A 13,193-nucleotide genomic window follows, 5' to 3' on the forward strand; every position below is an offset into this window, starting at 1 on the left:
TTCCTAGGTATTTTATTCTTTTTGTTGCAACGGTAAACGGGAGTGTTTCCTTAATTTCTCTTTCAGATTTTTCATCATTGGTATATAGGAATGCAAGAGATTTCTGTGCATTAATTTTGTATCCTCCTATTTACCAAATTCATTGATTAGCTCTAGTAGTTTTCTGGTAGCGTCTTTAGGATTCTCTATGTATAGTATCATGTCATCTGCAAACAGTGACAGCTTTACTTCTTTTCTGATTTGCATTCCTTTTATTTCTTTTTCTTCTCTGATTGCTGTGGCTAAAACTTCCAAAACTATGTTGAATAATAGTGGTGAGAGTGGGCAACCTTGTCTTCTTCCTGATCTTAGTGGAAATGGTTTCAGTTATTCACCATTGAGAACGATGTTGACTGTCAGTGTGTCATACATGGGCTTTATTATGTTGAGATAAGTCCCCTCTATGCCTACTTTCTGGAGGACTTTTATAATAAATGGGTGTTGAATTTTGTCAAAAGCTTTTTCTGCATCTATTAAGATGATCATAAGGTTCTTCTCCTTCACTTTGTTAATATAGGTATCACATTGATTGATTTGCATATATTGAAGAATCCTTGCATTCCTGGAATAAACCCCACTTGATCATGGTGTATGATCCTTTTAATATGCTGTTGGATTCTGTTTGCTAGTATTTTGTTGAGGATTTTGCATGTATCTTCATCAGTGATATTGGCCTGTAGTTTTCTTTCCTTGTGACAACTTTGTCTGGTTTTGGTATCAGGGTGATGGTGGTCTCGGAGAATGACTTAGGGAGTGTTCCTCCCTCTGCTATATTTTGGAAGAGTTTGAGAAGGACAGGTGTTAGCTTTTCTCTAAATGTCTGATAGAACTTGTCTGTGAAGCCATCCTGTCCTGGGCTTTTGTTTGCTGGAAGATTTTTAATCACGGTCTCAATTTCAGTGCTTGTGATTGGTCTGTTTATATTTTCTATTTCTTCAGTCTCAGAAGGTTGTGCTTTTCTAAGAATGTGTCCATTTCTTCCAGGTTGTCCATTTTATTCGCATATAGTTGCTTGTAGTAATCTCTCATGATCCTTTGTATTTCTGCAGTGTCAGTTGTTACTTCTCCTTTTTCATTTCTAATTCTATTGATTTGAGTCTTCTCCCTTTTTGTCTTGATGAATCTGGCTAATGGTTTATCAATTTTATTTATCTTCTCAAAGAACCAGCTTTTAGTTTTATTGATCTTTGCTATTGTTTTCTTTGTTTTTCATTTATTTTTGACCTGATCTTTATGATTTCTTTCCTTCTGCTAAATTTAGGGGGTTTTGTTCTTCTTTCTCTAATTGCTTTAGGTGGAAGGTTAGGTTGTTTATTTGAGATGTTTCTTGTTTCTTGAGGTAGGACTGTATTGCTATAAACTTCCCTCTTAGAACTGCTTTTGCTGTAACCCGTATGTTTTGGGTCATCATGTTTTCATTGTCATTTGTCTCTAGGTATTTTTTGATTTCTTCAGTGATCTCTTGGTTATTAAGTAGTGTACTGTTTAGCCTCCACGTGTTTGTAGTTTTTACAGATTCTTTCCTGTAATTGATATCTAGTCTCATAGCATTGTGGTCGGAAAAGATACTTGATACGATTTCAATTTTCTTAAATTTACCAAGGCTTGATTTGTGACCCAAGATATGATCTATCCTGGAGAATGTTCCATGAGCACTTGAGAAGAAAGTGTATTCTGTTGTTTTTGGGTGGAATGTCCTATAAATATCAATTAAGTCCATCTTCTTTAATGTGTCCTTTAATGCTTGTGTTTCCTTATTTATTTTCATTTTGGATGATCTGTCCATTGGTGAAAGTGGGGTGTTAAAGTTCCCTACTATGATTGTGTTACTGTCGATTTCCCCTTTTATGGCTGTTAGCATTTGCCTTATGTATTGAGGTGCTCCTATGCTGGGTGCATAAATATTTACAATTGTTATATCTTCTTCTTGGATTGATCCCTTGATCATTATGTAGTGTCCTTCTTTGTCTCTTGTAATAGTCTTTAGTTTAAAGTCTATTTTGCCTGATATGAGAATTGCTACTCCAGCTTTGATTTCCATTTGCGTGGAATATCTTTTTCCATTCCCTCACTTTCAGTCTGTATGTTTCCCTAGGTCTGAAGTGGGTCTCTTGTAGACAGCATATATACGGGTCTCGTTTTTGTAACCATTCAGCCAGTCTATGTCTTTTGGTTGGAGCATTAATCCATTTATATTTAAGGTAATTATTGATATGTATGTTCCTATTACCATTTTCTTAATTGTTTTGGGTTTGTTATCATAGGTCTTTTCCTTCTCTTGTGTTCTCTGCCTAGAGAAATTCCTTTAGCATTTGTTGTAAAGCTGGTTTGCTGGTGCTGAATTCTCTTAGCTTTTGCTTGTCTGTAAAAGTTTTAATTTCTCCATTGAATCTGAATGAGATCCTTGCTGGGGAGAGTAATTTTGGTTGTAGATTTTTCCCTTTCATCACTTTAAATATGTCCTGCCACTCCCTTCTGGCTTGCAGTGTTTCTGCTGAAAGATCAGCTGTTAATCTTATGGGGATTCCCTTGTATGTTATTTGTTGTTTTTCCCTTGCTTTTAATATTTTTTCTTTGTATTTAATCTTTGATAGTTTGATTAATATGTGTCTTAATATATGTCTTAACATATATGTGTCTTATTATATGTGATTAATATGTGTCTTAAGGCATGTTTCTCCTTGAATTTATCCTGTATGGGACCCTCTGTGCTTCCTGGACTTGATTAACTATTTCCTCTCCCATATTACGGAAGTTTTCAACTATAATCTCTTCAAATATTTTCTCAGTTCCTTTCTTTTTCTGTTCTTTTTCTAGACCCCTATAATTCGAATGTTGGTACATTTAATGTTGTCCCAGAGGTCACTGAGACTGTCCTCAGTTCTTTTTTCTTTATTCTGCTCTGTGGTAGTTATTTCCACTATTTTATCTTCCAGGTCACTTATCCATTCTTCTGCCTCAGTTATTCTGCTATTGATCCCTTCTAGAGAATTTTTAATTTCATTTATTGTGTTGTTCATCATTGTTTGTTTGCTCTTTAGTTCTTCTAGGTCCTTGTTAAACGTTTCTTGTATTTTCTCCATTCTAGTTCCAAGATTCTGGATCATCTTTACTATCATTACTCTGAATTCTTTTTCAGGTAGACTGCCTATTTCCTCTTCATTTGTTTGGTCTGGTGGGTTTTTACCTTGCTTCTTCATCTGCTGTGTGTTCTCTGTCTTCTCATTTTCCTTAACTTACTGTGTTTGGAGTCTGCTTTTCGCAGGCTGCAGGTTCGTAGTTCCCGTTGTTTTTGGTGTGTGTCCCCAGTGGCTAAGGTTGGTTCACTGGGTTGTGTAGACTTCCTGGTGGAGGGGACTGGTGCTTGTGTTCTGGTGAATGAGGCTGGATCTTGTCTTTCTGGTGGGCAGGACCACGTCTGGTGGTGTGTTTTGGGGTGTCTGTGACCTTATGATTTTAGGCAGCCTCTCTGCTAATGGGTGGGATTGTGTTCCTGTCTTGCTAGTTGTTTGGCATGGGGTGTCCAGCACTGTAGCTTGCTGGTTGTTGAGTGGAGCTAGGTCTTAGCTTTGAGATGGAGATCTCTGGGAGAGCTTTTGCCGTTTGATATTACGTGGAGCCGTAGGGTCTCTGGTGGACGAATGTCCTGAACTCGGCTCTCTCTCCTCAGAGGCACAGGCCTGACACCTGGCCAGAGCACCAAGACCCTGTCAGCCACACGGCTCAGAAGCAAAGGGGGAAAAAAAGAAAGAAAGAAAAAAATAATATAAAATAAAATAAAGTTATTAAAATAAAAAATAATTATTAAAAATATAAATAAATAAAAACAAAAGAAACAAACAAAAAACAGACAGAGAGAACCCTAGGACAAATGGTAAAAGCAAAGCTATACAGACAAAATCACAGAAAGAGGCATACACATACACACTCACAAAAAGAGAAAAAGGAAAAACATATATTATCGTTGCTCCCAAAGTCCACTGCCTCAATTTTGGGATGACTCGTTGTCTATTCAGGTATTCCACAGATGCAGGGTCCATCAAGGTGACTGTGGAGATTTAATCCGCTGCTCCTGAGGCTGCTGGGAGAGATTTCCCTTTCTCTTCTTTGTTTGCACAGCTCCCAGGGTTCAGCTTTGGATTTGGCCCCGCCTCTGTGTGTAGGTCTCCTGAGGGCGTCTGTTCTTCACTCAGACAGGACGGGGTTAAAGAAGCAGCTGATTAGGGGGCTCTGGCTCACTCAGGCCGGGGGGAGGGAGGGGTACAGATGCGGGGCGAGCCTGTGGTGGCAGAGGCCGGCGTGACGTTGCAACAGCCTGAGGCGCGCCGTGCGTTCTCCCGGGGAAGTTGTCCCTGGATCACGGGACCCTGGCAGTGGCGGGCTGCACAGGCTCCCGGGAGGGGCGGTGTGGATAGTGACCTGTGCTCGCACACAGGCTTCTTGGTGGCGGCAGCAGCAGCCTTAGCGTTTCATGCCCGTCTCTGGTGTCCAGGCTGATAGCCGCGGCTAGCGACCGTCTCTGGAGCTTGTTTACGTGGTACTCTGAATCCCCTCTCCTCGCGCACCCCAAAACAATGGTCTCTTGCCTCTTAGACAGCTCCAGACTTTTTCCCGGACTCCCTCCCAGCTAGCTGTGGCGCACTAGCCCCCTTCAGGCTGTGTTCATGCAGCCAACCCCTCTCCTCTCCCTGGGATCTGATCTCCGAAGCTTGAGCCTCAGCTCCCAGCCCCCACCTTCCCTGGCAGGTGAGCAGACAAGCCTCTCGGGCTGGTGAGTTGTGCTCGGCGCCGATCCTCCGTGCAGGAATCTCTCTGCTTTGCCCTCCGCCCCCCTGTTGCTGCGCTCTCCTCCATGGCTCCGAAGCGTCCCCTCTGCCCACCCCGTCTCCGCCCGCGAAGGGGCTTCCTAGTGTGTGGAAACTTTTCCTCCTTCACAGCTCCCTCCCTGAGGTGCAGGTCCCATCCCTATTCTTTTGTCTCTGTTTTTTCTGTTTTCTTTTGCCGTACCCAGGTACCTGGGGAGTCTCTTGACTTTTGGGAAGTCTGAGGTCTTCTGCCAGCATTCAGTAGGTGTTCTGTAGGAGTTGTTCCACATGTAGATATATTTCTGATGTATTTGTGGGGAGGAAGGCGATCTCCACGTCTCACTCCTCTGCCATCTTGAAGGTCTCCTGGGCTGTCTTTTTCTAGTTGATTTGTAAAGGGTTCTTTACATATTCCAGATACTAATCCTTTTTAAGTTACACTTATCATAAATTTTTCTTAAGCCTTATCATTCTTCACTTTGTTTATGGTGCCTTTTGATGTACAGAAATTTAAAATGCAGCATAATTTAATCAATCTTTTCCTTATGACTTTTTATGTCTTAAGGTTAAGAAATCACTATCTACCACAAGATATGGCTTCCATCCCCACTCACTGATTTTTGTTTCTATTCTGCTTCTCTTCCAGAAATATGGTTTTTTGGTTCTATCACAGCTATGATTTTTCAAGTTACTCTCTTGTATTACAGCTATGGGTCTGCAACAGAAGGGGACTTTTTTCTGTGACTTCATTCTATCTCAGTTGAAAATTCCACATTTCCTTTTTCTTTTACATATATATGTATATACATATATGTATATGTGTGTGTGTGTGTGTGTGTGTGTGTGTGTGTGTGTGTGTGTATATATATATATATATAATTTTTTTCTTTTTTTTTGGCCACACCACACAGCATGCATAACTTCCCTGACCTGGGATCGAACCCATGCCCCCTACATTGGAAGTGCAGAGTCTTAACCACTGGACCACCAGAGAAGTCCCACATTTCTTAAAATTTCTAAAGTTAGGGTCAATAGTAATCTAAAACCTATTTTTTCTATTCCTAATTGTCTGATTTTTATACCAAAGTTAACTCTTTCTCATCCTTCTTTGTTAGCTCAAATATCACCTTCTTAAACAGGCACCTTCAGTCAATCTTTATTTCACTATCCTCCTTTATTTTCTTCACAGCACTTCCTAATTAAAATTATACCTTAAATATTTAGGTGCTCCTATGTTGGGTGCATATACATTTACAGTTATTTTACCTTCTTCTTGGATTGATTCCTTAATCACTATGTAGTGTTCTTCTTTGTCTCTTGTAACAATCTTTATTTTAAAGTCTATTTTGTCCGATATAAATATTGCTACTTGAGCTTTTGATTTCTACTAGCATGGAATACCTTTTCCCATCCCCTAATTTTCAGTATGTGTCCCTATATCTGAAGTGAGTCTCTTGTAGACAGCATATACATGGGTCTTGTTTTTGTACTCATTCAGCCACTCTATGAGTTTTGATTGGAACATTTAGTCCATTTACATTTAAGGTAATTATTGATATATATCTTCTTATTGCCGTTTTGTTAATTGTTTTGGATTTCTTTATGTAGGTCTTTTTTCCCCTTTCTCCTTTTCTTTTCTTGTTATGTGATGACTATCTTTAGTGTTATGTTTGCACTCCTTTTTCTTTTTTGTGTGTGTATCTTTTACAGATTTTTGGTTTGCAGTTACCATGAGGTTTTGTATAGCAGTCTATATATATACGTGATTGTTTTAAGCTGCTAACCTCTTAATTTCAAATGCATTTTAAAAATCCCCTCATGATGACTGTTTTTGAGATCGTATTTTACACGTTTTGTGTATCCCTTAACGGCTTATCGTGGAGATAGATGATTTTACTACTTTTGTTTTTAACCTCTCTACTAGCTTTGTATGAGGATGATTCCTGCCTTTACTGTATGTTTGCCTTTACTGGTGAGCTTTTTCATTTTGTAATTTTCTTGTTTCTAGTTGTGGCATTTCCTTTTTTGCCTAGAAAAGTTCCTTTAACAATTGTTGTAAAGCTGATTTGGTGGTGCTGAACTCTTTTAACTTTTTTTGTCTGTAAAGCTTCTGACTTCTCCCATCAAATCTAAAGAAGACTCTTGCTGGGTAGAGTATTCTTGGTTATAGCCTGTTCCCTTTCATCACTTAAATATATCATGCCATTCCCTTCTGGCCTGAAGAGTTTCTGCTGAAAAATAAGCTGATAGGGACTTCCCTGGTGGCACAGTGGTTAAGAATCTGCCTGCCAATGCAGGCGACATGGGTTCCAGCCCTGGTCTGGGAAGATCCCACATGCTGCGGAGCAACTAAGCCCATGCACCGCAACTACTGAGCCTGTGTTCTAGAGCCCAAGAGCCACAACTACTGAGCCCGAGTGCCACAACTACTGAAGCACACGCACCTAGAGCCCATGCTCCGCAAAGAGAAGCCACTGCAATGAGAAGCCCGTGAACCGCAACGAAGAGTAGCCCCTGCTCGCCCCAACTAGAGAAAGCCTGTGCACAGCAACGAAGACCCAACGTAGCCAAAAATAAATAAATAAATAAATAAATTTATTAAAAAGAAAAATCAGCTGATAGCCTTAAGGGAGTTCCCTTGTATGTTTTTTTGTTTTGTTATTGGCCGTGTTGGGTCTTTGTTGCTGCTCGCAGGCTTTCTCTAGTTGCAGCAAGCAGGGGCTACTCTTCGTTGCAGTGCGCGGGCTTCTCATTGTGGTGGCTTCCCTTACTGCAGAGCACGGGCTCTAGGCACATGGGCTTGAGTAGTTTCGGCACTTGGGCCCTATAGCACGCGGACTTTAGTAGTTGCGGTGCATGGGCTCAGCAGCTGTGGTGCGTGGGCTCTAGAGTGCACTGGCTTCAGTAGTTATGGTGCGCGGGCTCTAGAGCGCAGGCTTAGTAGTTGTGGCGCAGGGGCTTAGGTGATCCACAGCACGTGGGATCTTCCCAGACCAGGGATCGAACCTGTGTCTCCTGCATTGGCAAGTGGTCCTGACCACTGTGCCACCAGGCAAGTCCCTCCTTGTATGTTATTTTTTGCTTTTCCCTTGCTGCATTTAATATTCTCTCTTTACCTTTAATTTTTGCCATTTTAATTACAAAATGTCTTGGCATGTCCCTCTTTGGATTCATCCTGTATGAGACTCTCTGTGCTTCCTCAATTTGGGTGACTGTTTCCTTTCCCAGGTTAGGGAAGTTTTCAGCTATTACATCCCAGGCCTTTTCTCTCTCTCGTCTCCTTCTGGGACCCCTATAATGCGAATATTAGTGTGCTTGGTGTTTTCCCAGAGGTCTCTTAAAGTGTCCTCATTTCTTTTCATTTTTTCTTGTTTTCTGTTCAGCAGCAGTGATTTTCACAGAGCTGGAGGAATCATGCTCTCTGACTTCAGACTATACCACAAAGCTACAGTAATCAAAGTATAGTATAGTACTGGCAGAAAAACATACACACAGATCAATGGAACAGGATAGAAAGCCCAGAAATAAACCCACACACTTATGATCAATTAATCTACAATAAAAAAAAGGCAAGAATATACAATGGAGAAAAGACAGTCTCTTCAATAAGTGGTGCTGGGAAAACTGGACAGCTACATGTTCAAGAATGAAAAAGTAAAACATTCTCTAACACCACATACAAAAATAAACTCAAAATAGACTGAAGACTTAAATGTAAGACCAGATACTATGAAACTCCTAGAGGAAAACAGGCAGAACACTCTTTGACATAAATCACAGCAGTGTTTTTTGGATCCATCTCCTAAAGTAAATAAAAGCAAAAATAAACAAATGGGACCTAATTAAACTTAAAAGCTTTTGCACAGCAAAGTAAACCATCAACAAAACAAAAAAACAACCTACTAAATGGGAGAATATACTTGCAAATGATATGACTGATTATGGACTAATATCCAACATACATAAACAGCTCATACAACTCAATATCAAAAACACAAACAACTCGATTAAAAAATGGGCAGAAGACCTGAATAGACATTTTTCCAAAAAGGAAATGTAGATGGCCACAGGCACATGAAAACATGCTCAACATCGCCAATCATCAGGGAAATGCAAATCAAAACCGCGAGATATCACCTCACACTTGTCAGCCTGGCTATCATCAAAAAGAACACAAATAACAAATGTTGGTGAGGATGTAGAGAAAAGGGAACCCTAGTACACTATTGGTGGGAATGTAAATTGGTGCAGCCACTGTGGAAAACTGTATGGAAGTTTCTCAAAAAACTAAAAATAGAACTACCATATGACCCAGCAATTCCACTCTTGGGTATACATCCAGAAAAGATAAAAACGCTAATTCTAAGAAATACGTGCACCCCCAATGTTCACAGCAGCATTATTCACAATTGCCAAGATATGGAAGCAACTTAAGTGTCCATCAGCAGATCAAATGGATAAAGAAGATGTAGCATATACATACAATGGAATATTATCTGTTAAAAAGAATGAAATTTTGGGAATTCCCTGGCGGTCCAGTGGTTAGGACTTAGCGCTTTCACTGCTGTGGCCCAGGTTCAATCCCTGATTGGGGAGCTATGATCCCACAAACCACGTGGTGTGGCCAAAAAAAATGTTTTTAAACAAATAAAACAACTGTTTTCAAAAAAAAAAAAAAAAAGAACAAAATTTTGCCATTTGCAGCATCATAAATGGACTTGGAAGGCATTAGGCTAAGTAAAGTAAGTCAGAGAGAGAAGACAAATACTGTATATGATATCACTTATATGTGGAATCTAAAAAATACAACAAACTAGTGAATATAGAAAAAAAGACGCAAACTCACAGATGTAGAGAACTAGTGGCTACCAGTGGGGAGAAGGAATAGGGAAGGGGCAGTGTAGGAGTAGGGGAGTAAGAGGTACAAACTATTAGGTATAAGATAAGCTACAAGGATATACTGTACAACATGAGGAATACAGCCAATATTTTATAATAACTGTAAGTGGAGTATTACCTTTAAAAATTGTGAATCACTATATTGTACACCTGTAACAGGCAATATTATACAGCAACTATACTTCAATTAAAAAAATTTTTTTGATTTTAATTATGTGTTTATTTGTTTATTTTATATTCCCCCCCCCATCATTAGACATAAGCTCTGTGAAAATAGACTTTTGTCTGCTGTATCTCTAACATGTAAAACAGAGGATACTAAGGTGCAGCAATATAATAACTTGTCCCAGATCACCTTAACCACAGTTCAATCTCTTTCCATTTCAAATATTCAGACTCTTAAGCAGTGTCATTTCCCTGTGTATTACAAAATATGAAGTAATAATAAAGATCACTTACATTTTTAATTGAAAAGCATATTCTTTCTCATACCAAAAATTAAATCTTTATAATAATTCTAATTAATCCAAATTAAATTAAGTTTTAAAGCAGCCATAAATTGCTCTGTGCCTTTATTAGAAAAAAATATCTATGCTACTCAGATGAGTAAGGGACCTATTCCCATCATATTTTTTAACCTAACTAAAACAGAATAGGAAAATACATCAAAGTGCACTTTTAAAAATGAGATTGTCTTTTTTCTTTTCTCTACTTTCTTAACTTCTTGTAATATGGTTTTATAACTTTTGTCATTTAAAATTTTTTTCTTTGAAAAACAGAAAAAACAAACCAAACAAAAGGTAAAAACCCAGCAGATTTACTCACTCTTTTTCAACATTTTCTTTTTGGTTGCAGGGGTAGATGAAGTAAGTGCACATGCAAACTCTGCATCTTCTTTAACCTTAGATGATCCCGCTGAAGTGAAAACCACAGAATCATTAAGATATTTGAAAACTAATTCTCTCCTGTACTTAAGTACAGGTACTTTCTAAGGATAGGAAATATAATACCACTTCCACACTTTCTTAAGAGCTCATATTATTAAATAAAAATAAAATAATTTCTAGTAACCAAAATTGCCTCTTTTGACACTGTCTTTCCAGCTCAAAGAAGAAATGTAGTCATTCATGATTCATTGTTGCTTCTCTTGAGGAAGAGATGTGAAAGTAGAAGCAGCAAAGTGATTCAGCTCCCAGGTGGAAGGAGAATCTTTTCAATGAAACAGGTGTTTAACTTTTAATGAAGATGCTGCCAAATTTTCAGATCAGTCAATGATGATGAGTTATTTTCCAAATGCAATACAATTTCTTAACTTATTAGGAATACAACACGATCAGATTAAGAGAAAAACAAAGTAAACTGTATGTTTTAAAGATAAAGGAAAAAGTAAAGATACTCACTGAATATTTGTAAATCTGTATAATGCTAAGTAACAGTAATAGTAGTACTATATTGACAAGGCAGTCTCACCCTACTTTAGTAACTACAATTTATACATATACAAAAAAGGTTTTATTGAAGTCATTTTATTAGTAGAAAGTACTTTGTTTTGTCTAAAGTTGGTTTAAATATATTCTCTTAAATTTTAATTTGAAACTGTTCTTTCAATTTGCTTCATTCATTTAACACCCTTGATAAGCATAAATAGTTCAACTGTAAAAAGCAGTCAAGTTCATGACCTATTATTAAAGAATTCCAAGCCAGACAGATACAAATCAGTGAGGTTTTACTTTAATAATCTTTAAGTGTAGATTAGGGATACTGAGAAAGGGACTTCCCTGGTGGTGCAGTGGTTAAGACTCCACGCTCCCAATGCAGGAGGCCCAGGTTCCATCCCTGCTTAAGGAACTACATCCCACATGCATGCCTCAACTAAGGAGCCCTCCTGCCACAACTAAGACCCAGCACAACCAAATAAATACATATATATATTAAAAAAAAAAAAGGGGGATATTGAGATATACATACCTTTTTCTCTGATTTTAGTCTCTGACTGTGTATTTTTCACTTTGCCTAAAAGCAAAACCAAATATAACGTTGGTCACACTAGGAAATTAAAACACAGGACACATTATCAAATCAAACTCATTTCTATTACCTTTCATTTTCTGTGGCAATTCATCTGTTTCAATTTCCTCTGAATCGCTGCTTTCAGTGTACTGTACCGCAGTTTTTCTCCTAAAATTAAGTATACACAAATTTTTTATCAATCCAAAACAAAACGGGATATAAAAACTTATGTTTAATAAATGTAATACAAATGCTTTTTGTCTTGCCCCGGTTTATTTTTTGAAAAAATATCAGGGGAAAAAATTTTTTATTTGACAAATGAAAGTCAAATTTGCTGAAAGCATTTTGCTTTCGTAGCCAAAAGCATTCACTATACAAAATGCAGTATCACTATTATTAAAATAAATTTGAGAAAGTAAACCATTCTAAGATAGTAATCCCTTCAACACTTTGTTCAGTATTTGGTAATTCAATTCAAACACTTATATTAAAACTAGAACAAAAAAGAAGTGACTCTGATTATCAAAGATAACCCTCCAATATAATGAAATAGGCAGCTAAGAGGCAAAAATATAATTCTTTCACAATGAAAATTTTTATAAATTCTGTGTAGAAACAGTACAATATGGTGGTTAAGTGCCTACGAACAATGGACCCTGGAGAGAGACTGCTTAGATTTCAAATGTCCATTCCACCATTTATTTGCTATGTGACTTTAGGCAAGTCACCTAATATTCTTCTAAGCTTCAGTTTCCTCACTTGGAAAACAGGAATAAAGATACAATCCATTTTGTAGGATAAAATGTGTTACCACATGCAAAGCCTCTAAAATAGTGCCTGTTGCACAGTAAGTATATATGTATTAGTTTTAGTATGTGTGTTGGTGGTTGTTTTTCCCATATCATCATTATTTCCACACCCTTTAATCTGATCTGGGCTACCTAACAGTGCCCTGTTACCAACACTCATGGTCAGTTCAGAGTTATAAGATTTCATATCTAGATGAGAGAGAAACTGATGAGTCCTGGTTTTGTGCTCAGTTCAGACAGGTACTAAAGATAGAGAACAATTAACAAAGCCCCAGTTTTGAAATCTCTATTGGTGGAATAGCTAAGAGGGACTCAGATTTGAGGTCATGCCTGCAGATATTGATGGTGGACAATAAAACACAAAAGCCAAGTATTTAGATCTACCTCAGAGAGTAAATAAAATTTATAAAGTTAACAGATTCAAATGGAGAGCAGAGGGGCATTATGTGTTATTCAAATTCTCCCTCCAGTCTACATTAATATAATACTCTCCATAAATAACTTTATCATGTCTTATTTCCACTAAAGGTAAAGTGAGAAAGAACTCAGATGAGCAAAGAATGCTTTTGTCAAACCATCCGATAAATATACATCAGTTCTCAACTCCTCAAATTCATAAAGAAAATTCTTC

General features: G+C 38.0%; 1 protein-coding gene across 2 annotated transcripts in view; it reads right to left on the minus strand.

The window, feature by feature from the left end:
• The window catches only part of HLTF (helicase like transcription factor), a 69,186-nt gene that overhangs the window by 28,202 nt on the left and 27,791 nt on the right, over positions 1-13,193 (minus strand). The window contains exons 11-13 of one of the 2 annotated variants that reach the window (XM_036850311.1): positions 11,842-11,921; positions 11,712-11,756; positions 10,569-10,655 (exon numbers count right to left, since the gene is read on the minus strand). In XM_036850311.1, coding sequence (XP_036706206.1) covers positions 10,569-10,655; positions 11,712-11,756; positions 11,842-11,921 — 212 coding nt within the window. Of the gene's footprint in view, positions 1-10,568; positions 10,659-11,711; positions 11,757-11,841; positions 11,922-13,193 lie in introns of both variants that reach the window. The other variant, XM_036850310.1, reaches the window with a different exon arrangement.

The sequence above is a fragment of the Balaenoptera musculus genome, chromosome 4 (genome assembly GCF_009873245.2).
Source record: "Balaenoptera musculus isolate JJ_BM4_2016_0621 chromosome 4, mBalMus1.pri.v3, whole genome shotgun sequence".
NCBI lineage: Eukaryota > Metazoa > Chordata > Mammalia > Artiodactyla > Balaenopteridae > Balaenoptera > Balaenoptera musculus.